General features: G+C 38.3%; 1 protein-coding gene across 3 annotated transcripts; it reads left to right on the top strand.

Moving 5' to 3' along the window:
• Window positions 1–275: 275 nt before the first annotated feature.
• On the top strand, window positions 276–25,192 carry LOC144653621 (la-related protein 1B-like). 3 transcript variants are annotated; one of them, XM_078513671.1, is made up of 24 exons: window positions 276–750; window positions 832–881; window positions 985–1,056; window positions 1,193–1,235; window positions 9,927–10,196; window positions 10,638–10,851; window positions 11,242–11,296; window positions 11,795–11,884; window positions 12,355–12,454; window positions 12,567–12,626; window positions 13,840–13,995; window positions 14,534–14,616; window positions 15,089–15,186; window positions 15,560–15,734; window positions 15,937–15,978; window positions 16,089–16,448; window positions 17,674–17,771; window positions 18,247–18,407; window positions 18,844–18,931; window positions 19,211–19,267; window positions 19,595–19,704; window positions 19,978–20,027; window positions 20,235–20,315; window positions 21,243–25,192. In XM_078513671.1, exons 1-24 carry the CDS (start codon window positions 504–506, stop codon window positions 21,849–21,851), a joined length of 3,369 nt encoding a protein of 1,122 aa, XP_078369797.1. In that variant the 5' UTR covers window positions 276–503; the 3' UTR covers window positions 21,852–25,192. The 3 variants fall into 3 exon arrangements, with proteins under 3 accessions (XP_078369797.1, XP_078369796.1, XP_078369798.1); XM_078513670.1 differs by having other exon boundaries at window positions 1,193–1,274; XM_078513672.1 differs by lacking the exon at window positions 12,567–12,626 and having other exon boundaries at window positions 1,193–1,274.
• The last annotated feature ends 1,050 nt before the right edge of the window (window positions 25,193–26,242 follow it).

Below are 26,242 nucleotides of genomic sequence, written 5' to 3'. Positions count from 1 at the left end.
TCTGGTAAATTTGTTTTTCCAGGTTTTGTCACTAGAAGGGGTTGGGAAAAATATGGATTCGCGTTTCCAATACAACAGGTACAGAGGGTATCGCCATTATTTTGTCTTTAAAGTTTCATCTTGCCACGGGTAAGCGCTTTCATATTTGTACAGCTTATGACTGCGTTCAAGTCAAGCTTTTATTTATTTCATTTCTTTGTTCTATTCTCGTCGCTGATTGGCTAATCCTCTATCCTGATCACTTGCTCCGCGCATGGCTACTAAGGCGCTTGCGGAGTCAAGATTCTCTCTCTCAAGCCACATGGCTGAATGGTAAAGAAAAGCTGAAAATTCGCCGGATATTTTAGGTTGTTTGCCTTTGGGAGAGCGGAGGAAGCCTTCGCGGACGCAATCTGAGACTATCTGCTCTTCGTGTGTGGGGTTCAGGGTTGTTCGTCGGCTGAAGGTGTCCTTGTGGAATAGTTTGAAATACGTCGACGTAATAACACGTTAAACTCCGTATTATGACTGAAGTCGAAAGCGTTCCTAAGACGAAACTCGATATCGTGGAGGATGAAAATCACGTTACCAACAATTGTGAACATGTTAAAGAACACGTAGAAGTCGAGAACCATACTTCTGAAGGAGAAGAAAACGGACTTTTCAGCGAAAACTCATCACAGAAAGAGGAGAATCGCAATGATCCCGTCGAAGCACCTCCCCCGCCAAAAAATCCTTGGACGAGGCACTTGAAAAGCAATGGCGAGAAAGGTACTTAAGGGAAGCTATCCTTTCGGCTAACTATTGTATAAAACAACTATTTTTAAGCCACTGTGTGTATATTTCTTTCAGAAGAAGCAGCGAAGCCAACTGTTGTGAAAGCCGCTAAGCGGAAAGGCAAGGTAGGTAACTCAGGGGTATGGGGTTAGGTGATGAATTTTGCTCGGTCGAAAAGGATAGCGGGTCATTTACTCAGGTGTTTTTCGTCTGTTTTATTTAATATAGGGCAGTGAGTTTACAGATATAACGAATTGGCCGACCCCTGGTGAATCTACAGCCTCAAATAAGGACGGAAAGGTACGGTTGAATAATAATAAAACTTTAGCGTGGGACGATAATAGATGTGCATTTATTTGGTATCGTGTTCGTCCGTGTATATTTACGAGCGCAACGTTGATTTCGCTAATGCCCTGTTTGTTTTCTTCTCTATAAGACGACTGTTATCAAGAAAGAAAATGCCGAAAACGAACTTTCAGGTGATGACGAGAACCAGAAAACAACGCCGAAGAAAAAAGGTTCAGTGATCTAATTACACACGTCTAAAGTGCTTTCTACAAACACTAGAACTTTGCCTTATGGGGGATTCATTTGTTTTATACTGGGCCACCGACTGGCTAAGGTTTCATCTTCAAATATTAATGATTTGTATTTTTGGAAATAATGGGACATTAAATTGGGTATAGGGGTCTGAACACTTTCTTTCCTATCCTTAAAATAGATCTCCATACAGGAAGGATATGCTATTTTTATTTTTAAAATTCACAGAACACCCCCTTTTAAAACTGCAATATTTTTTTCCTCTTTAACAACATGCTTTGTTGGGGTTTGAAATATATAGATCTTTCAAATATTCTTTTTGTATGGGAATTTTTTATCACCTCTGATGAAACAACTAATTCAAAGTTTGTTCTTTGTGTGTCACCTTACAAGGCTTTTTCATTTAAAGCTTATGCGCATATTACTAGCTTCCCCTAGGTCAATGGTCCTACTGATCAGTTTATTGTAAAAAGGGTGAAGCAATGCTTATGGTTTTCACTAAGGTCAGTCGAAGCTCTTTGTTCGTAGACCCTGGTTAGATTTACCTTTACAGACAATCCTCCTAAAGACCATTTACAATTTATCAAATTCTTCTTCCCTTATCAAATTCAAACAGTTGGGTTTTAGCCCACTCAGGATCAAAGATCCCATGTTATATCCCCTTTTATTATTCAACAGATGCGCGCGCTGCCCATATATGGTCAAAATGTTAACGATATCTGTCATCCGTACATAACAGATATCCTGCGATATTCGTAGGTTGCGAAGATTGGTCCGAAATCTTGTAAAGCGCTACATAGTTACAGTTTTTCTATGTGCAAAATGTGTTTCGTTGACAATTTGTTGAATAATAAAACAATTATCCTGCTCAATCTTGCGGAATATCGTCTGATTTTAGCCAACTCGGCCTACGGCCTCGTCGGCTAAGTATCAGGCGATATTCCGCGCGATTTCGCAGGATAATTGTTAAATATTTCTCACCATATCCCCAAGGTTGGCCGGTGGCTAACTAGGGGATAAGCCAGCACATTCATGCAGATGCTCTTTTGCAATTGATACTCCTTTTAGTTTTCTGAGGTTGAATATGCCAATTGTGATGTAAAACTGAAATTTTACATGTAAGCCATATTTACAGGGCTGCAAATATTTTTTTCACATGAAAGGACATATGTCCTATAAAGACACCATCTTGGTCGGACAAAACAAAATTCTGGTTGTACAGATTTTTTATTCATTATTGCTGTGAAATGATTTATGATCAAGAAAATTGTACGACCACACTTGGGATTTAGTCGGACATGAGCAAATTTTGGTTGGCCAATGTGTCATTACCGACTGTTATTTGCAGCCCTGATTTTGAAAGTATAAAACTGACTCGTAGATGAATTACAACTCTTAAACTGATTGATTTTGTCTTGACCCTAAATAGTGTTTTTAAATTTTAATCCAACATATTATTAAACTACATTGTTTTAATTCTCATTTCCAATTATGTTAATCCTATTGCAAGAGAAACAAATAGTATTCTAACTGAGGATGTCTAGCTGCTTGTCTGAAAAGGTTATATTGTCTACTTTATACAAATATTCAGCTGTTTTCATTAACACAAACACTTAAATTCAACACTGTTTCTGCCAATTAAACTGACTAAAACCAATTTCTTAAGCCAACCAGAAAGCTACATCTAAGAGCATGTGTACGACAATTTTGTTTTCAACATTTGATAGAAGCTTTTAATAAAGATGTATTTTTCAACAATGACACAAGCATGGGACAAAGAAAAATTTTGAGTCCGCGACGGGAATCAAACCCATGGCCTCCCAGATACCGGTTGGGCGCTTTAACCAACTGAACTACGAGAGACTCGTGGTGAGCTGGACCATTTACTAGGTTGATATGTGACATGTGTCCTGTATACTGCTAGGATCAGCAATGTCGAAATCATCAATTCTTTGTCCCATGCTCATGTCACTGTTGAAAAAGACATCTTTACTATTTATCACCGAGCTTAAGGTGGCTCAACTGGATTTTTTAGGGGAAACATCGCTCAAATTTGAGAATTGACTACGTCGCCATTAACAATGCTTTCGAAAAACGATCACCACAGTTGTATCAGATAAAGATGAAATTTTTTACGACCAGTGTTATATTAACATCGGAGTTGCCATAGCGACGAAATGACGTCATTACGTTTTTTACTTTCGCTCGTATTGCTCGGCACCAGGAGATTTTTTTCGGAAATCGCTCAAAGGAGCTTGTACCATACATAGTTGCCTCGATGTTGGCAAAGTTTGAACAAATTCTATGAGAGCGTTTTCGAAATATTTGGGGATGAAGTTTTCGGGCCTATAAATACAGTCAAAAACATAATAACGAGAAAATGGGGCAATATTTAAAGAAAACGACGCGCCTGTGAATTGCAATTTCATCTTATAGTAGTTTGATTCCATTTAAAATCGTGTGTAAAACAGTGGTGGGGATTGCTTTGGTCGATTGCGAGAAAAAAGAATTTGATGAGCGTGCCTTCAGGTGCGCTTGTTGCCATTTTTGTTTATAATTTGGTCTATGCCTACATAAAAGATAATAAATTAAAAACTGCTCGATGAATTCTTTTTAAAATTTGACGAACACGAGGTTTGTCATCAATTGATATAGCTTGCAAGTTTCAAGCTTATTGAAAACATTTAAGGCAATAAAACTGGGCTTCCCATGTACTGATTTTTTCTCGAAGATTTCGTGTTTACAAGCAAGTGTCCTCATTATTCACGGGTATTGTTTTCAAGTGTCATATCTACGTGCACCACTCCAGCAAAAAAAATCATTTGCATTAAACAGAATGCTCGATTGCTTTCCGAAAATTTTTCCGAAGCATACTAATCTGCGTTGGGGTGAGAATAGCAATGACAATATATGCAGAATAATAGCTTTTGTTTTCTGGACAGAGCCGGGCCCTTGACATCAATCGCCCGACAAATGCTGTTACAATTTCTTAAGCAATTAGGCATGTTTCGGAAACTGTTCGGAAAGCAGTCACGCGTCCTATTAAATGCACATGAATTTTTTTTTTGCTGAAGTCGTGCACGTGGATATGAAACTTGAAACCAATACCCGTGAATAATGAGGACACTCGCATGTAAACACGAAATCTGCGAGAAAAAATCAGTACATTGGAGGCCCAATTTTACTGCCTTAAATGTTTCAATGAGCTTGAAACTTGCAAGCTACATCAATTGATGACAAACCTCGTGTTTGTCAAATTTTAAAAAAATTCATCGAGCGGTTTTTAATTTATTATCACTTTTGTAGGCATAGACCAAATTATAAACAAAAATGGCAACAAGCGGACCTGAAGGCACGCTCGTCAAATTCTTTTTTCTCGAAATCGACCAAAACAATCCCCACCACTGTTTTACACACGATTTTAAATGGAATCAAACTACTATGAGATGAAATTGCAATTCACAGGCGCGTCGTTTTCTTCAGATATTACCCCATTTTCTCGGTAGTATATTTTTGACTGTATTTATAGGCCCGAAAACTTCATCCCCAAATATTTCGAAAACGCTCTCATAGAATTTGTTCAAACTTTGCCAACATCGAGGCAACTATGTATGGTACAAGATCCTTTGAGCGATTTTCGAAAAAATCTCCTGGTGCCGAGTAATACGAGCGAAAGTAAAAAACGTAATGACGTCATTTCGTCGCTATGGCAACTCCGTTGTCAATAAAACAATGGTCATTAAAAAATTTCATCTTTATCTAATACAACTGTGGTGATCGTTTTTCGATAGCATTGTTATTGGCGACGTAGTTAATTCTCAAACTTGAGCGGTGTTACCCCTTGAAAATCCAGTTGAGCCACCTTAAAATTTACCATCTTTATTATTTACCATATAGAAGCTTTTGTTATCTGTAGAAAATTTGCCTTGCCGAAACAGTGAAAAAGTTATTTCAAAATAATATTTAGGAAGCTTGTAATAAATTGCTCCAATAATCTACAAAATGTCCACCAAACTAGAATATGTTCTATGGTAACAGAGCAGGACTTTCTTCAATCAGTCAAATCATGAGTCGCAATTGGTGGATTTTGATCCATTTTGTTTATTAATATTTTTCTAACACTTTCTCATTAAGATTTCTGTTGTAGTTATATCTGATTACAGCAGTGTAAAGTGCAACCATTGTTTTACTTTTGAACTTCACAATTTGTGTTTTATTAAAAATTGGTGTGAATAGTATCAGGAGTTTAGAACAGTAATTTTGATTTGAGGTTTGAGAAAGATCATTGCTATGGCAGTATATCATTTCCTCAATAATGCTTCAGCAAAGTTTCTGAACATGTTCATTATTTTATTACAAGGTTGTTTTTTTCCCATCAATGTTGATAATGTAAAATACATGCTGAATAATGGATAAGAATATCAGCCAGTGATATGAAGTTACAGATCAAAAGAAGCCAAAAATAAAAAATAGCCAAAATTGCAAAAAAAAAAAACAGACAAAGATAAAATAAAATTGCAAAAGGAAGAGAAAGGGGCCTGTTGGTGAATGTTTTTCACCTCCAATCAATATGTTTTTCCTTATTAACATCACTGCTGATTGTCAAGTGTCAGTGTATTTTTGTTAGTTTGTTCACAAAAAATATATCTTTAGCAACAATAACCATTGCAGCTTTTTTATTAGGCTAATTGGCATTGTGTTGGCCTGATTTGTTTGCTCTTTTTTTTCTAAGAAAAACAGACTACATACACATTTCTAGGTTATTTTTAAGAACCACGAATCATGCTTTTTTAAACTTTGCATCTTTGGTCTTGTTTGAGAGTAATTACACATGCATCAAAGGGCTGTCATTGTAGATTGACACTATCACAAGCAAAGGAATAAAAAAATAGTTTGTCTCCTGTTCGGTTGCTAGGTTGCCATAATACGAGAGTGCAGTACTTATTGTTTAATATCAATATAATTTATGGTCGCAATATGCTGTCAAAAAACAGATACAAGTGGCATGTGTATCCATTGTGATTGTAATAACATTCCAGCTGAGTTTTCCTTTTGTTTTAAAGGGACAAAAAATCAGTTTGAAAGAAATGCTTGTTTTATAGTCAGTTTTATTAGTAACACAATACTGTGATAATATTTTTTCATCACACTTTTTGTTATTTGCTTTAACAAGATTCTTTTTCCCCATTGTGTATGTTGTGGTTTAAATTTATCTTTGGTTTAAATTTATCTTTGGTTTAAATTCAAACCAGTTAGATTTTAATTTTCCTTTGTCTCATATTCATTATCATAATCTGAAACAAAGGAAAATAAAAATCAAACTGGTTTGAAAAAAATTTGAACCAAAAAAAAAAATTAACCACACCATATCACAAGTGATTTTGCTGTAGTACCTAGAAAGCTACAGTAGACATGGAAATTTTTGAAATGAAATGGTTTTTAAGCCGACTTTTTTTTAAACCAAAATTTTTGTTGACTTTACTGTTCACCTTCATCAGAGTTCAGTGACAACATGCAAATTGTTGATTTATTTTTCATACAAATCAGCATGTGATAGATTTATAAACATGGACATGTTCCTTTGTGTTAGTGAGGTAATGTGCTATATGGCATAATATTTATTGTCTCTTTTATCAGGCCATTATTCATATAGCGGCTTCCAAAAAGTACAGCGTTCTCTTTTTATCTTGATATTGCAGTTTTAGCTTTCTACAAAACGTAGATACATGCAGAGCTGTGCTCTAGCAGAGCAAGCGACTTACTTTTGCCTCTGGGCAACTTGTATAACTTGGCTATTATGAAAGCTTTTAAGAGTTGGACACCCAAGATTTCTTACAGAAGAGCCTTTGGGCACCCTGCAATTATTCTAAGAGCACAGCTTTGACATGTAAATATGTTATGTGCTTCTATTTATACCTGCTGCCTTTGAAGTAGTTACAAACAAAAATTCAGGCAAGCAAAGGGCTTTGTGGAGTGGGCAGTAGTTAAACAATGAGTGAGACCAAATAAACTGATATTCAGTCTGTCAATTCCATTCATTCCAGTGCACATGGAACAGATCTAATCGGGTCTAGTTCTTTGCTGAAATTCCAACTGTGATCAATGTCCATTTTCTCCTTGGAAAATCTATTCAATATCAAGCAGACAGTGGCAAGAATAAAGAATGTCGTCAACTAAGCGATAATGTCTTGTTTAACAGTGCACCGCCAAATTATTAGAACTGATCAGTGGCTTTCAGTTATGAGAACGTCTAAAGCTCTTGGTACTGAAAGTGTTGGCTTATATTGAATGAACGAACCAGTTGCTATATATTGTGAAATAAAAAATACTGGACCATGAGCAAATGGTATGGGCCTGTTTTTGAAAGCTGAATTCATCCCTTTGATCTTGAACCATGAAATGTTGATTAGTCCCACTATACAATTTATTAATGCCAGTGCAGAGAATTTGCCAGTTCATCATTGCAATACCCCCTAGTTAGTTCTTTTCAGTTTTCTTATCGTCTGTCTGCATAGAACTATAAAAAACATTTGTAAAAATTTAGTTGTCCAGTGTTTATAACTCGCAATGAACTTCTGGGATTCTATGAAGCATCAAGTTGTCAAGTTGTTTTCAGTTTTCTTATCGTCAGTTTGCATAGAAATATTAAGAACATTAATTGTGTACAAAGTCAAGTGCAAAACATGTGATTTTGCCTGTGGGAGAGAGCAAAAGATCTTGGAATTTGCACGGCGCAGAACACAAACCTGGCGCAAAATCAAGCAACGAAAGCGCAATAAAACTTTACGCGGAAACAACAGACCATGACATCCAGATTACATAGAAATTTTAGAAAGAAACCTGAATAATAGACAACAACACCTTTTCCTAGAAGCGCTACATTCCATTCAGGACATCAACTGCGTGAACGAACATATACATCCCTAGAGACCGGCGGCATATAAAAACTTATTATAAAGTAAATGGTTTGAACCCAGGAGTATCAGTAGTTCGTATAGTGTGATTGTCCGGGTGAGAGTAGTTCTGAGAAGAACTGTTGTTGGTGACTGACGTTTCGACAACCTGAGCGGAAGTCTTGACTCTGAAGATGAGTTCCGCTCAGGTTGTCGAAACGTCAGTCACCAACAACAGTTCTTCTCAGAACTACTCTCACCCGGACGATCACACTATACGAAAACGTATTATGCAAAAAAGAACTGAACCAGTTTAACTCTGATGAAGGTAACAGAGAGTTACCAAAAATTCAGTTTTTATACGTTTTTTTTAACAGCTTTTTAAAACCAATTTTAAGATCAGATACAGAGTGAGACCGTTTTTAATCATAAAGAACATTAGTGAAAATTTAATTGTCCAGTGTTAATAACTTGTGACGAACTTCTGGGATTCCATAAAGCATCAGACGACGTTTGAATAGTATCCCATGATGCATTTCGTTTCATCTTATATTATCACTGCGTACGTGACCTAATCAGTATTGTTCAGCTCTCGCGAAGTGAGAAGAAGCGTTCGCCATGGCGTGTTTCCGGACTAGTTTTGATTCAAAAGCTGCTGCTTTCGAGGAAAACAACTTATTCTACGTTCACTGCGTTTCAAAGGAGAATTTCAGTGTCACATTGAGGGGATTTACCTGTGTTTCGCTAGTATACAGAGAAATACATGTTAGTGTTATCGAACAATTGGACGAACGTTGAAGAGCTCTCATTCCTGTGTCAGTCAAAAATTCAGCTATAGATGAGCTATTTGTTGCTGGAGTGTTAATAAAGAAGTCCTGTGCTGATCCGAATCGGTTTTCTTACATTTCTTCTTACATCTCTATCGATCTCTAGTCCGTCCACTTCGCAGCCGGCGGGCTCGTTCGGCGTTGTTTACATATAATCTGTGAATACATATTTGAGCTTATTATTACGGTTATTTTTCACCAGTTGTAAGCATTTCACTAATTTGAAGAGTACAGTTATAAGATTACTTTCGAAATTAGTCATTTTGAATGTAAATATAAATGGCAATGATGACAAAGCGCGCACGAAAGAGCCCAGCGATTGTTGCCTGAAACAGACATCACACATGCTTCGCAGCAGGCGGCGCTGGTTTTCGATCGAAATTTCAGTCATCTTTGATCGCTGAAAAAGTCATTAAGATGTGGGTACTTTTGGGTACTTCTTTGCAAGTACAATAATACGGCCTTCATTATGCTAGCGTGAGACCCATATTTAGTAGAAACCTGCTTATTATCCGAAGAATCGTGAATATTTATGACCTCGTTGCGGGTCAGTGAACACTTTGTGAAGGAAAGCTAATCAAAATAATCAAAATAAAGGACGTTTTTTAACAAACCACGGTCATAGGACAATTGCAAATCAATGAAAGTATGACAAACAACAAAATAATACAATTTTCTTGCTTTTGACTGGAAAAAAATACGAAATGTGCCGTAGAGAAAGCGGCGTTATTTTACGGTGGAATCCGCCATAACTTCGATATTGCGTGAAGTGCGCGGAGAATTGCACCATGGGATACTATTCGAACGTCGTCTGATAAAGCATCATGTTTGATCTGAAACTAATCAATTCCTCTAAAAGACTGGAGAGTTGTAATTCCATTTTGATTAATCTTTTTCAACCAATTTACAGGTGGTCGTCAAAAGTGGGTGCCATTGCCCCTAGAAGGGGCAGAAGGTGCCGGAGAAAACTCTAGCAATGATGGCGTGTCGGACAAGTCACCAACATCGCCAGAAGCTGCCTCACCAACCGCTGTTACTGCTAAGCCAGTCAAGTCCCCCACTAACAGGTTCAATCCAGGTGGCATGCCTGGGAATTTTTCCCCTGTTAGAGGTGGTAGGGGTGGACGTGGAGGAATGAGAGGTGGGCGCGGTGGACGGGGACGACAACGCTCACCAAGAGGTAATGATATAATGTGTACAAGGAGAACAGTTGTTCTGTTAGAGGGTGCGCAGTTGGTTACCAGAAATCTGTCAAATCCTCCAAAATATTTTGCTGAAAGGCACGATGATCTTATGGTTGGTGTGATGGTTTCTGGATTAAGCAGTCTGGGTTCAAGCCCTGGCCAGGGTCACTGTGCTGTGTTCTTTGGCAAGACCCTTAACTCTCACAGTGCCTCTCTACACCCAGGCGTATAAATGGGTACCGGCAAATTTAATGCTGGTGGCTAACCCAGTGATGGACTAGCATCCCATCCAGGGTGGAATAGAAATACTGCTAGTTGCTTCATGCTACGGAATGCTACAAGCCTAGAGGCTTGATGGGTCACTAGGCTTGTATGCAGACTTTACACTACCTCCCAAAATTTTCGAGGTGCATTATTTTACTATTGTTTGGTTGTAGGAGATGGTCATCAACATATGCCATACAACTCAGGTTACCGGCAACAGTTTGGGTACCAGATGTATAATGGAACAACTTACTTTGCACAACCACAGTACGGTGGTGCCAACCAGCCTTACAGCTCCAATTTTTACTACAATTCTGGTAATTACATGCCTGCCACGGCTGTAGCTTTGGATGAAGGCACTCTGAGAGAATATGTGAAGAACCAAATGTAAGTTTTTTTTTCCAGCAGAAGGTAATTTTCATATTTGAGAAATAGTGTTAGTTCAGATGTATTTCTCAGTTAGCAGTTGTTGTGATTATGCAATTGTGCCAGCCCCAGTTTATTAGTGGTCTTAGGCAATATTTACACAACCTTTAGGAGGGCTGTGTAATCCTTATAGTGTCTTTGTGGGTCAAACCAAGAAGCTTTGAGGAATTCTGCACTTAATTTAGTATCAACGTGTTAAGGAATATAGGTGTCCTACAGAAGCATTAAGCTTCATGTACAAATTAAAGTGACTTGTAGATGTGGAAGTGCATGTAGTGTGTAGTCCGGCAACTGGTAAATGATTGTCCAATGCTTAGCTGAAATGAATGTTTTTATTTTTCTTTATTTTAGAGAATACTACTTCAGTGAACAGAACCTTCAGAAAGACCTCTTCTTGAGACGCCAGGTATGAAGATAAATTGCAATTGTCTTGTAGTGTAAATCTAGCAAACATATACCTGGTTTTTTTTTTTTTTAAGGGGCTTCGTCACGGATTTTACCAAATTTTTGATACAGCCAAAATTTATATTTAAGTCGCAGGAAACCTAAAAATAATGGTCCATTTTTACTAAAAATTGCTATATTAGAGCACTGAAACTGTTAACAAGCCTCTTTGGCTGCAGATGGCTCGGATGGAAATGGATTCATTTTGAAAAATTAAGGCTTAACTTTTCAAGTTGTTTCCACGCATCTTCAAAAAATCGATCTTTATAGCTGTAGCTTGATTTCTATCCGTAAATTAAGGTTACATCTTCCTTTAGATGTTCAAAGATAATGATTTTCATGGGTTAAGTTGCGTACCGCTAATTTCTGAACAGTTTAGACCAAAAATCTGTGAAATCCCTGTGACGTAGCTTCTTTAATTTTCGATGTTCATGTGCACTTGTTGTTTTGTTTGCCACAGATGGACTCTGAAGGTTTTATTCCTATTGCACTGATTGCAAGCTTCTACAGAGTTCAGGCTCTCACCCAGGACTTTAACTTTATTTTAGAGGTTTGTAAACAGTGATCTTTATGCAGGGCTGCAAATAACAGTAGGTCATCAGACATTGGCCGACCAAAATTTTTTCATGTCCAACGAAGTGTGGTCATGATGTTTGGACAAGTTTTTGATGGTAAATCATTTTACGGCATACAATGAATAAAATTAAACCTTTTGTTTTTAGTGATGTCCGTCCAAAATTTTGTTTTATCCGACCATGATGGTGTCTTAGTAGGACATATGTTCTTTCAAGTGAAAAAATTATTATTATACGACTATCATCGACCAAAACACTACGAAAATGCATCCCGCTGGTTTAGAGAATGCCGCAATACCACAATTCAGTATTAAAATTACTGAAATACAATACGAAAAATTGGCCAATACTGCAAACCTCTATGTCCCCCTCAAGCAGAGTATAAGTTTAATTTTGTTTTGAGTCTTTATAGTGTTAATAATGACAAGTCTTTTAAATGTTACAGTCTCTAAAAGGCAGTGAAGCCGTGGAACTAGTTGATGGAAAAATACGGAAGAAAGAAAACCCTGCCGTATGGGCTATCCCTCCAGACCAACCCATCACAGGTATTTAATGCCACACATTTAATTTTCCTTGATCCGCTTGAGTTTCATTCTGCTAAGCAAGCATGTTTTTTGCATGATGGCAAAAAGTCAAAATGTTTTCCTTTCCTTTTAGTTGAGAACACAATTGCACATGTTTATGAACCTGTTTCTTCAGTAAAACACCAAGTCACAGGTACGAGTGTACTGCATTCAGGCCATTTTAGGTTATCGCCTTTCAATAATCACTGTTTGCCCTTCGGATAAGCAACTCTGAAAGTTGCTTGCCTAGGGGGTTTCAGTATGTTTGCCCAAGTTTACTTTCTTGTTTTAAAATCGTAATTTAGTCACCAGGGCTGGGTTGTTCGAAAGACGATTAACGCTAACCCAGGATAAAAGATGATCAAGATTTTATTTCTCTGTTTTGGTTCCCTATTTTTGTTGTGAGATGGTCCGTGTCAACTGGGGACAGAAAATATCAGACCTCAACAAAATTATATATTGTCATCCCTTCCTGGATTAGCTAACGCGACACGGGCAGATAGCTTGGCTAGCTGTTGCCCATTGAGCAAGTGAGCATGTAATGTGATTTGCCTGACAGAAAATCTGTTGTCCCAGAATTATCAGGTGGAACTCTTTGGAATCTACCTTATTATAGGAAATTAACGCTTGTGTTAATTAAGGTATTGGAAATTAAAATTAACGCGAAATTAAATTAATGCGAATTGAAGGAAAAACTACTTCCCAATAAAGGAAATTAACGCGAAAGAGTGGGTAACATTTCGAAATGAAGGAATTTAATGCGACGTATACAAAGAAAAGTCTTCAAATTGGCGCATAAACGCAATTTCATGAAATTCCCACTTGAACGCTTCGCAGTTCAGTGGCGCGTGTCCACCCTGAAGATTTTTCTTTGGTCAAAAATCTGACGCGAGTGGGGCCAAAATAATAAATAATCATGTCCTATAAGGTGCGGATAAGTGACTTAAATTAACGAATTTTTGAATTCGCGTACTTAATTTATGAGGTGTTAATTTCCTTTAATATATTTAAGAACCCACTAAACCAGTCTTTCAGAACACAAAAGAAACCTGAGCTATTTTTTCAGTGGAACCCTAATTTCTCAAACCTCCTGATAACTCAAACCAAAAGTTGTTTCCCTTTGATCTGCTTCACTCGGTCCAGCATTGCAATTTCACCCCCGAATTTCTCAAACTCCTGATCTCTTTGACCAATTTTTGTTTCCCTTGGAAGTTTGACAAATCATGATTTCACTGTGTTTGTTGAAGTGTTGTTTGTTCTCTACTAAGTTTAGTTGGATAATGATTTAAATGTTATTTATATCTGGAAATACCTGAATTCAGCATTTATAACTAGACTGATAAAAACATAACTTTGGTGTTTTATAGAAGTTGAGGGGTCTTCTGCTGTGGAGCCAGCAAAACCAGATAACAGGTTCACCAACCTTGATAATCCTGCTGAAATAATAAAGCAAGCGCAAAAGGAATTGATATTCAATAACTCTGCCAATAAAGAGGAGAACCAGAAGGGTCCTGAACATAAAGGTAACTCAGACCCCCCAGATGGAATCAGCCATCCGGCGGGGACTGGGTCGTCATCATCTGGGCATCCGCTCACTGGAGGGCGCGGCGCCTCGGGCGTGGCTGGGGCGTCCCTCCATCCTCTGCTCTCTGCTCTGGCTCTTCGCCATCTTCGTGTCTGCTCGGCCCTTGTTTCGTCCCGTCCCTCTCGCATGGCTAATTAACCTCATGACCTTCCACACACCGATTGGTTGCTCTTATTACTAGCTACAGGGAGACTCGTAGCAAGCCAGGCCATAAATTCTAGGTTTATATTAGATGCGACCTGCATACTGCTAGGGTTGGCAAATTCAAAAGTGTCCGGTGTAGAGATGGAAATTTTAAGGTCATTAAATCAAATGCGAAAGATGCAATTTTCTGTTGTCACGAGGGTGGGATAAAAGGAAAGGTAGTGCATGCTAAAAGGAACTGTAACGCAACTTAACTTTATTTACTGATAATAAGAGATGTACAGTTTGTTCTTCACATTCTTTACTGACAGCTTGGTATTGTGTGTGTTCAGTTACAGAAACCAAAAAGCAGGATCCAGAAGCTTGGACTGAAGTTAAAAGAAGGAAACCATCGTCTACAAAAACAGATAATAAGGTGAGGATACATGTGGTGTATAATGGGAGGGTGGTGGCATAATTTACAAGTGCACTGTGTTTGTGTGCTGGACTTGCTTGTGTTCTTGGGTAAGACACTTTACTCTCACAGTGCCTCTCTCCACCCAGGTGTGTAAATGGGTACCAGTGAATTTACTGCTGGGGGTAACCCTGCGATGGACTAGCATCCCAGTTCATGCTACTGAAGACGGGATTTGCTCCGGCCTGATGGGCCACTAGGCTTGAAGGCAGACGTTTCCTTTACATACTTTACCTACTTATAGTGTGTTATTTTTTCCAACATTATTAATGCAACACATTGCAAAGAGGCCGGGGAATACAGTCTGAAACAAGTCAGCAAGGGAACAGAATTAATTGATTATATGAGGTGGTTTTCCTAACGCAATGTCCTTTTGGGATTGCATGTATGTATTGTTTCTTACTCAATTTGTTTTTGTGGGTTGTTCCATTAGATGACTGGCTTCTCTAACGACCAAGAAGAACTGGACTTCCAGTTTGATGAAGAACTAGAACATCAAGGCAAACAGCCAACCATTTGCTCCGCTGATTGGTAAGTATATTCCTGCAATGTTTTGGGAAACCTGCGATTGTCTAGCATCCCATCTAGGAGAGGGAGAGGGAGTAAAACTACTAGATTTTTATACTGAAGAAACTCAAGTAAACGTATGACTGACATTGATAAGTGGTTAGTTACTTTAAAAATTTCTGCTTATAAGCCCAACGCGTATAAGCCCCCACCCCCCTTGGATACGAGCCCCCAGTTTACAAGGCCATCCAAAACCCCTTACGAAGTTGTATAAGCCCAGGGCTTGTAAGCAAAATTTTACAGTAGTTTAATACACAAATCTTGTTTTGATACTGATGCTTAAAGAACCCACAGACCATGTTTGTTCCAAGGCAATGATGTGTTTGTTTGTTTGCAGGGATGACGATTCAGATGATGAAATAGATGATTCAGACATACACAAAATAATGATCGTCACTCAAACCCCACCCCCAGTCAAGAAACATGACAGGACAGGAAGCTATGTCACCAGAGTCAAAATGACACAGGAACTTTCCAAAGCCATTAATGATGGACTTTACTATTATGAGCAGGTATATAAATAGAGGTTTTGAGGTCATGGGTAAGCATGGTGAATTAAAGTCACATTCAAGTACACATAGGAATGCTTGGTAGAATGCATTGAATAGGGTTCCTGCGGTAGGGGAAAAGCTAAGGTTAACATTAATTTGTGTAGCACTGCTATCAGTTTTTTTCTAGAAATAATTGACAGTTAATTACATTCTTTTCTTTTAGGATCTTTGGGATGACAGCGATGATAGTTATCTAAACAGGAAGGTACATTGTTTTTTTGACAGTGATAAAACAAGCAAAGATGTGCATTAATTTGTCCTCACTTAAGTTATTGTGGTGAAGTGTGAACAAAATTTGTGTTTTTCTGTTGATAGATTGTTCTTTCTTCATCAATGAAACGTGTGGAGTTGGTTAGTCAGGACAAATTCAATTACCAGCGTGATGCACTGGAACCACCAAGAGCTCGCTCATTCACCGAAGCTGAATTCCCTCCACCCAGCCCTCCCATAACCACTGTTCCTCACACTACATTATCACCTTCAGCTGAAGTATTCCGTCCACGGGCAAACACTGCTCCATCTCAGCCCCTGTCCAGGTCTCTTCCCACCACTGTTCCTACATCCCCCACCCAGGAACAAGCAACTCGACGTGGTTCACGCACACCAAAAAGAAAGGATGTCCAGGTTGCGCCAAGGTTCTTCCCTGCTTTCAGCAAGGAGAATGTTAGCGATCAGGTGAGTGTAACCCAGCAGTAAACAATTCGTGTTGATTTCTTGTGTCAATGTGTTGTTCAGAATATGTTCATACCCTTCCCACAGGTCTGAACTCTCCACCCACCCTCACCCCTTGTTAAATTCCAATTTGATTTCATACTTTCCATTACAAACTGTGTTTTTTGAACCCCCCCCCCCTCCCCTTGATATTTTCAATGACCTTCCTAGGGGTGGTGGGGATATTTCCTGGAATTTCACAATTTAAACAGGCATCTTGTAACTTAGATTTAAACAAGGGAACGTATTTGAGAAAACTCTCAATGCCACACCATATTTTCTGTTTGTTGTGGCACAATAGTTTAGACAAAGGTAAAGGTGCAGCACTCTAGTTGTTGGTGTACAGTAAAAACCCGCGTATAAGAACAAGTGGATTAAGAACACCCAGGCCTGATTTTAGGAAATAAAGTACCATTTATATAAGAACACATTCAGCCTGAAAAATGGAAAAATATTAAAGATCAACACTACTTTTCATTGCACACATAATAGTTCCACCCCAATTACAGTACAGTATTGCCTTGATTTATCAATTTTATTAAAATTAAAATACAATTGTGTGCATATAATTAAATTGATTTCATATATTGGTAGCCTAGTATGTGTATGTTTAAGAAACTTTTTTTAAGAACACTTAAGAACACTTACAGGCTGATTTTGCAGATTATAACCCTTTATATAAGAACCAAATCAGCCTGAACCGCCAAAATAGGTGTTCTAATACGCGGGTTTTTACTGTATTGGACTTGAAATTGGGAGGTTGAGTTTGAGTGCAAATGGGTGTGAGAAAATTGTTAAGGAAATCTAACTAAAATGCTGAGGGTAACAAGCACAAGACCAGCATTTAGTCAAATGATGCTGTACCAGCATTCATGAGCTATAAGGATGCTCCATTAGTCCATTTTTGTATTCTTGGTATTGCACTGGAACTAGCTTGCAACTGAGGCTAATGTGGTATGCGTAATATTTTCAAATGCAAATGACATGACACTTGTTTTGATTATATTCCCCTGCATAAGCCTCAATTGCAAGCTATTTCCAGTCCAATACCAAGAACATAAAAATGGTCTATTCCTTAAATTGGTATGGACTTGCCTATCTGACCTATTTTTTCTAATATTGCAAGAACCATATGAGTTTATTATAAAATATATTATAATTCCATGTTTTCTTTATTATGTGTTATCAGGGTCCAAAGAAAAGAAAGACAAAGTACAGTCAGAATCCACCTGTGGAACAGCATGTTGGCTGGGTGATGGGTTCTAGGGACTATCCACCACCAAGAAGGTTAGCTTCCGTAAACTGATTGTTACTATATTTTATAAACCCAATGGTAGCCTCCTTGTTGATATGTTTTGAAGCAGGCAACTTTCATAGTCATGTACAGTTTCAGACTGTTAACCAAGGTTTGAAAACAGGCATTCATCCTGGAGCCTCCAAAATAAAAATCAGCATGAATTGTTATGTCATTAATTGTCTTGGCAAGTCACATGTCTCATGAATCTGTAATCTCCAGGGACTAAAATGTAAAGGAAGACCATATGTTGTGGTTGAAACTTATCTTTGGTTTAAAATTAAACCAGTTTTATTTTTATTTGCCTTTGTTTCAGATTATGATAATCATTAGGAGACGATGAAAAAAGGAAAATCAAACTGGTTTGAAAAAATTTGAACCAAATATAAATTTGAACCACAGCATATATACATGTACCTGTGGGTACATGTGATGTTACTAACTTTATTTGCCTCCATTATTTTGCAGTCCAAGCTACAGTATCTCAGAGGGTATGGCTCCCGTTGTTGGAAGTTATGGATCGACACCGCAACCAATCCCACGCTTCCAGCATCCCTCACATGAACTTCTCCAGGACAACGGCTTTACTCAACAACTCTACCATAAATATCACTCCAAATGTCTGAAAGGTTCGTCCACATTAATTAACATGCATGTACATTTGCTGTTTGCGTTGGTACATCAGCACCAGCAACAGAAATAAGGGCTGAGACAATCTGTTACTAGCGACTTAGAGTTGCGGTCGGCTTGCCAAACTTATTGACAAAGATTTGGCAAAATCTTCGTCACATTGCTTCTACAGACAGCCGATTGTTAATAGCATTTAAACTGTCAAGTCTGACTTTAATCACCCACAATCTTTGCAGTTGAGGATTGATTTACATTTGTACAAGATTAATCCTGAAACTTTATTGGTATCAAGAGTACGTACAAAAATTTGTATGATTTCCTTGTGAACAAGTAAAAATAGTTCCACATAATTAAAGGGAAAACTGTACATGTTAGTGTTGCATTGTAATATTGCTTTGTTGTGAAGCTAACAGTGAGCTTTGTTCTTTCTTACAGAGAGAAAGAAGGTTGGAATTGGTCAATCACAAGAGATGAACACAATGTTTAGATTCTGGTCATTTTTCCTCAGATCACATTTTAATAGGTAAGTACCTAAACAATACTTTGTGAAACTTACTCCCAGGTGTTACATGTATAAATACTTTAATTTTATTTAATTTTAATTTTTTTTATCGACTGTATATTTAGTTACAATACTGACTCCACATTTTGAAATGAGACCATAAGGCATTGTTCTCTAACAGAATGTTTCCCCTTAGACAAAATTTAATGTGGGCCTTTAAGAAACCATTTTGTGGGATGGCTGTGGATGTGTTCACTGTGTATTTATGATAATTTTTATTTTGCTTTCTTATTTTTTTAGGAAAATGTATGATGAGTTCAGATCATTAGCAGTAGAAGATGCATTGGCTGGTTACAGGTATGCTTTGTAGTATAAAGCTGATTTCACTACCTGAAAGAGAGCTTATCGCTGGCTAAAATTTCGCTGAAAAACAATTATTTTGAAGGTACCGATATAAGACCAGATTAGCTGCCTAGGCTTGTTCATGAGCCAGCTTAGTATTTTCTTAGCCACATCCTGGAAAAGATTGGAGTTCACCACACAAAAACAAAGCAAAAGCAAAAAGGAGAAGAACAACAGAACCTTTTCCTAACATGCTTCTTGGAAATATCCTGGCAGTTCATTTTAATTAGTAATGTTGCTTACTTTGTGTTAACCACATGCTACCCCTTTCTCTTCTCTCAGATATGGATTAGAGTGTCTCTTCAGATTCTACAGTTATGGCCTTGAAAAGAAGTTTAAGGCAGACTTGTTTAAAGACTTTCAGACAGAGACAATGAGAGATCATGACCAAGGTATGGCAAGTTTTTTGTTGAGCACAGGAAAAATTCACCACTAAGCTTGGTCTTATGCTTTCTGCCTGAGTCATGTTACAAGTTGTTATGACTTTGATGCTTTTCTTTCAAATTAACTCAAGAAGTTCTCTTCAACCAAAATTATCTTGTTACCTGGTAGTTTTACTTGGTATTTTAATGTAGATGTTGTTAACAAGGTTGCAGTATTGTACTGGTACATTGTATAGTTATGTGCACACATGTAGGGTCCTTCACATGCTGTTTCTCTTTCAGGGAATCTTTACGGTCTAGAGAAGTTCTGGGCATTCCTCAAATATTACAAAGTGAGTCGAAATACTTTTCCTACTTGCTAACTGTGAAGCGATGTATTCTTGTTTATGTCTTTGAGTGTCAGTGATCGTTTGAAACATTAACAAAATCAGTTTGTTGTACTCAAAGATAACAGCTAGTCTCCGTAAGAAGAAGGTTTGTTTACTATAGTTGTAGTGTGATTAGTTGTGTGTAAATAACAAAGTATTTGTTATTTCAAGGGAAAAACAAGATTTGAAATTGATCCAGAGCTGCAAAAGCGCCTTGCAAAGTACAAGACGATAGATGACTTCAGGAATGATGTAAGTTGGCACCCAAAGTGTTGTGACAAATTCATTTTAGAAGCTTTGTTGTGGTTCAGTTTTACCCCTGGTGTAATCTGGTATTTTCTGTTGTTTTATATTCACTATCATATTACCATAGACCAGAACAAAAGAAAATACCAAATTGTACATACAATAGCACATTTGCACAATGTCGTCATTTGACTACAACTACCAGAATTCATTTCGCTTTTCTTTTATCATTTAAATTTTGAATCCGCAGTGGGATTTAAAAGACAATTGCTCTAATTAGAATGACAAAAAGAAAAAGCGAAGGATTCTGGTAGTTGTAGTCAAATGATGTCATCATGCATATCGCCTATTGAACCCCATCATCACATTATAGGTTGCAAGTGTAAAGAACCAGACTCTCTTCAATGCAATCATGGCAAATGCATTTAAAATACTACAAGGGAATTCCTGCCTGACAAGCCAATTCTCTATTTTCCAATAATGCACTTTGTTTGCCCCCCAAATTTTGCATAAACTATTGTTTTGGAAATATGCAGTCCTCCCAAGAGAATTTGAAAATAATAGTTTATGCAAAATTTGGGGGGCAAACAAAGTGTATTATGGGCAATTGGAAAATATACAATTCCAAACTAATAAAAATTATTTTCACACACAAAAGACGTTTATCACAAATCACATTGATTTTGCTTGGAGTTCATGAGTTATATGTAGGTGGCAAATGTTCTTTAAGTCTTGAAGCATTTAATAATGAAAAAGAAGACAATTCCTTGTGGATGAAGCGCTAGGTGTAGCCTGCGATAGATGTGCGTCTCATTCGGGGAAGGGGGAGGGGATTAGCAATACCCAAGGTGACAAGCGCAGACTTTATCTTGAAACCAAAAGTAGATGATGAGCTGTGGAAGTGATCTGATTGTGCTTCTGTTTTCATTTCAGCCCATGAATCAGTTCCCGGTAGACCCACACAGCAACAAACCACGATCCAGACACAACTCACACAGCGACAAACATGATCACCATTCTCACGGCGGCAAGGAGGAGCATAAGACTACCAAGGAGGAAAAAAAGAGCCACAAAAGCAGTGAAAGCAGCGATTCAAGAAGGAAGAGTCATGAGAAAAAGGCAGAAAAGGAGAGCTCATCTGAGGAAAAAGACAAAAAGAGTGCTGCAACTGGTAAACAGAGCCACACAGCTGCAGCCTCCGAAGGTACTTCTGGAAAAGTTCCCTCCGGTAAAACCACAACTAGTAAAACCACTGGGAAAACAACTTCGGACAAAGCTTCACCCAACAAAGCTACTTCTGACAAAGCTACTGCTGATAAAGCTTCTCCTGATAAAGCTACTTCTAACAAAGCTACTTCTGATAAAGCTCCTTCCAACAAAGGTACTTCTGACAAAGCTACTTCCAACAAAGCTACTTCTGATAAAGCTTCTTCTGGTGCCGCAGCCTCTTCGGAAAGAACAGATGTTGCCAAAGACTCATTAAACAAACAAGAGACTTCTAAAGAGCATGCATCAGCTTCTGACAAAGGAGTGACCTCTTAGAGGAAGGATGCACCATCACTAAGACATTAGTAAAGCACAAGACTTGATTCTAATTTAAATGCCATAAAAAATTTAAAAGATGAAAACACTGAAAAAAAAAATAGATAAAATCTTGCTAGTGTATTATTAACCAAGACAATACTGGCTGTGGTTTATAACAAGGCACATCTTGAAAACAAATGAGTTATTTACAAGTCAGCAAGAGAAGGGCTAATAATTATTGATATGGCATTTTATCACAAGCGGGAAAGGATTCTCCTTTACTTAATTTCATTATATGCTGTTTGATGGCCTTAATTTGGCAAGTCTTCACCAAGGTCGTGTTTCACCCTTGGGGTGTGGTGATGACTCACACAGTGATCTAACGATGAACTAGAACACATCAATTTTGCAATTACAAGGGAACTTCTGCTCTCATTATATCCTGTTTGATGGTCTTTAATTGGCAAGTCTGCACCAAAGCAGTGTTTCACCATTGTGGTGTGGTGTAACTTGACTCAAGCAAGGATGTAACAATGAACTAGAACACATCAATTTTGCAATAATAAAGGAACTGCTCAGCTGCTCTCCTTATATGCTGTTTGATGGCCTTAAATTGGCAAGTCTGCGCCAAGGTCGTCCCTGTTTCACCATTGTGGCATGGTGTTGACTCACGCAATGATGTAACGATGAACTAGAACACATCAATTTTGCAATTACAAGGGAACTGCTGCTCTCATTATATCCTATGCTGTTTGATGGCCTTAAATTGGCAAGTCTGCGCCAAGGCAGTGTTTCACCATTGTTGCATGGTGTTGACTCACGCAATGATGTAACGATGAACTAGAACACATCAATATTGCAATTACAAAGGAACCCCTACTAATGGCGATCAGGAAGAATATTTCCTATCACATGCAGAAAATATGAGTTGGTTATCGACTGCTGTGGAATAATGATACAAAGTACTTGATTCATCCCTGATAATTATGGAGACAAGTCTGTTATCTAACAGGACAAATATGGCTCCATAACAAACGGCTGCTTCTCATCTTAATGATTGTTATATAACTTAATGATTGTTATACAACTTCTAACTTCTCTGGTCAGGTTATGAGAATGACAAGCCAATTGTTGTTGGGAAAACTGTCTTAGAACCATACTCTCCCATGGAGAAGTTAAATACAACACACAGTGACCTTGTGAGAAGGCCGAGGGATTTTCCCAAATACTTAAAAACTATTTAAAATTATTTTTATCGTTGTCAAGGTGAGTCACGCTATGGTATTGCTGTTATTATTTTGGTTATTCACAGAGAAAATTTATTGAATTATATATATAGTGTGAAAATTGCACAGAAATACTAATCGCTTCTGTCTGTTCAGTGAGGTCTTGCAATCAATTTTCTTGAAAATCTACTTGTTTCTCAGTCAGGTGTGAGCCTGCGGTGAGGGTCAGCCAGGTTGCTAGGTAACGTGAAGTGTGACTGTTGCTGTATTTTGATTGGTTAGAAATAATTTTTTGCCACATTCTCCTGTGGCATAATCACAATGACAAAATGTTGCAAAATACTCACTGGCATACTGAGTGTGAAGTGTTTTAAAATAACAATTGATCAATAATTCTTATTAATCAAGACAAGAACATGTTGATGTCTGTGGTGGTAATTATGGTGGTGATTGTGCATGATTTCAACAACGTTACAGCAGGAACATGCCAGGTACTAGTATGACTCTGTTTCCTGCAAATTGGCCTTCACTCTGAAAATCGAATGAAACCTTTCAATACATGTACATTCAGATCGATAAAAATAGAATTGAAACCTGGAAACTGTTGTAGAGGGTCTATTTGTATACTTAGGTTATTCGGTCATATTCAAACTGGCGTAAAAGTAAAAATTAAAAAAAATCTAAAATAACAGTTTGGTATGCGAGAAAAACACCAAGAGAATACAAGGAAACTGTTCACAAATTTTTATGGTCAAAACAGGACAAACTCGGAACAAATTGTAAAAGACTTTTCTGTCAGACCCCAGCAAAAGCTACTTCAGCCCAGTGCATAGAATATGATGCTAAGAAATTATCTGTTTCATTTTACAAATGACATCATATCATTTAGTGAATATTTCATTGGCATTTTTGTTTCGAGGTTATTGTAAAAGATTATGCAACAGTCGTCAAAAACGGCACAACCTGGCTGAAAATGTAATGATAGTTCTGCAGGTCTGCTTTCCACTATGGAAAGTGTTTACGGATGTTGAGGATGTTTTAAGTATCTTATATGAAGTGAATTGAGTGAATCACCACCGAATCCTTTTATTAAGCTCTTTTAAGTGTGATCTAAATTATACGCGCTGAAGCATTTATAGTCTGATTTAGTTGTATATAGAGATTTGTAAGTTATTAATTGTCACCCGAAATCTCTTCCTTTAAATATAATGTTGGACTTGAAAGAACAAAATATAGAACCTTTGGTGGAAGGTAGTTTATACATAAATGTAACTGCGCAGTTATCAAAAACGTAAGATTTTCTTTTTTTGATGAGGTGAATAATTATTATTACTATTATTATTATCAAGTTTGATTTTAAAAGAAATGTTTACACCTTCACGAACATTCGTGGAGTATTGAGTAGTGTTGAAATAATAATTATATTCATGTAGCTTGTAATATTGTAAGTTAACTTGCACTCTGAAGAAGGGGAAATTTGGTCAATAAGATTGTAGATTTATGGTGGCATTCCAGAAGAAGTTGGAAAAATTTAATATGGAAAATGTGAAATTCAAATATACAGTCGGCAGGGGACAAGCTCTTTCAGTCGGAGGCTTTTGCAAGGGATGTCGCCTGGTGACATGGCATACAAAGCTGCTTGTTTTGCTGGCAATTAAACAATGAGAATCGTAAATCCTTCGGGTACACCACGAGGATTTCTGAAAATATTTCTCGTTCCGCCGACTGTATATTGAGAATGGTGAAAGGAAAATTTGTTGCGTGACCAATTTCAGGAATTTAAATTAGGTTATTTATCACGTTTAACACACCAAGTTATAAACGAATTTTTAAGGGACTGCTGGCTTGTCTAGTGAGCAAAATTCGTGGCTCGTTTAGACTGCGAGCATTCTTTTCACATCGTCGAGCAATGTGACTGAAGCCGCGCCGTGCGTGACCCTAGTTCTTGTCACGCATTCTTGTCAGATTTGGTCACATTGGTCCAGGATTTAAGTGGAAAAACTGCTCCTAGTCTGTGGCTCGTTAATTTGCAGTTCTTTATATTAGCTTCATTATAAGGGTTTCATTATGCATTAGTAGTAGTTGTACAAAGGTAATTACAAAAAAATCAAATAAATTTATTTTAAAACAACATTCCATTGTTTCGTTGGTTGCAAATGTATCACTATAAAACCCGTAATGGAGGATGTTGTCAACTCCTTGCTGCGCCTAAAAGATTTCGGGGCTATTGCTGGTTTTCACTGTCCCGCCGTCCGCCTGCCCCGCTTGGCCGTTCAGGTGTGGTGTCCGTTCCAGTCTCGGTCTTCGGTTCCGTCTCGGGTTCCCGCCGGGCCGGCCGGTCCCCGGGGGCACCGTGCCGCACATGTGCATTCCTCCTGCGTCGTTCACCTTCGCCCTCCTCTTGCCTCTTTTCGTCGCGGATGGCATCTGCTCGGCGCCTTCGGCGCCGTCGGTGGCCCCTGTTTCTCCGGTGTGCTTCGGCGCCTCGTGGGCGTCTGCGGGGTCGGGGCTCGCGTCGGAGATGGGGCAGAATTGCAATTGTCACAACAGGCCCCAACCCGTCTGCGTTCGGAGGCTACTACATTGGCTTAGCAAGTAATATATCAAACACGATTAAGAGTATTTCATCGGGATATCCAAACACCGAGAAGAGAGTTGAAAATACGACCCGCAGCGGAGTATTTTTGACGAAATTCGAGGTGTTTGGATAGCCGATGAAACACTGTTTTGAGTGTTTGATAAATCTTAAAGCCTGGTTTTCCCTAGCGACGCAAGCAAGGCAAGCACAACAGCAAGCATAACAGCTTTTATTTCACCGTGGAAACGGCTTCGACGCAAGCATAAGCACAAGCACAAGGATCAAAATTTTTCCTTTTCTTGTGCTTGCGCTTGTGCTTGGGTTCGTGTGAAAACGAAACGCCGCATAAGCACAAGAAAGTTGTTAACGTTTGGCCGTGTCTAGCCAATTAAAGCAGTCGTTTCAGATTCCCGCGCTTCTGAGCACTGGAACAAAGTGGCGGAGGCCGCGGTTGATTTTGATAAATGTTTTCCGAGGTTTTTCGGAAGAGTGTAGGGAATTAAAGACAAAAGCAAAAAGGCACAAGCCAAGGAACGAGTAGCGAAAGTCAAAACTCTTGCCCCTGCCCCCGCCCCCGCGTCGGCCCGGCGCCCCCGGCCCCCCCC

Source organism: Oculina patagonica, chromosome 5 (assembly GCF_052425735.1).
Source record: "Oculina patagonica isolate OP01 chromosome 5, crgOcupat, whole genome shotgun sequence".
Lineage (NCBI taxonomy): Eukaryota > Metazoa > Cnidaria > Anthozoa > Scleractinia > Oculinidae > Oculina > Oculina patagonica.
Note: the sequence above shows the minus strand (reverse complement) of the source record. Positions and strands in the feature narration are given on the sequence as shown.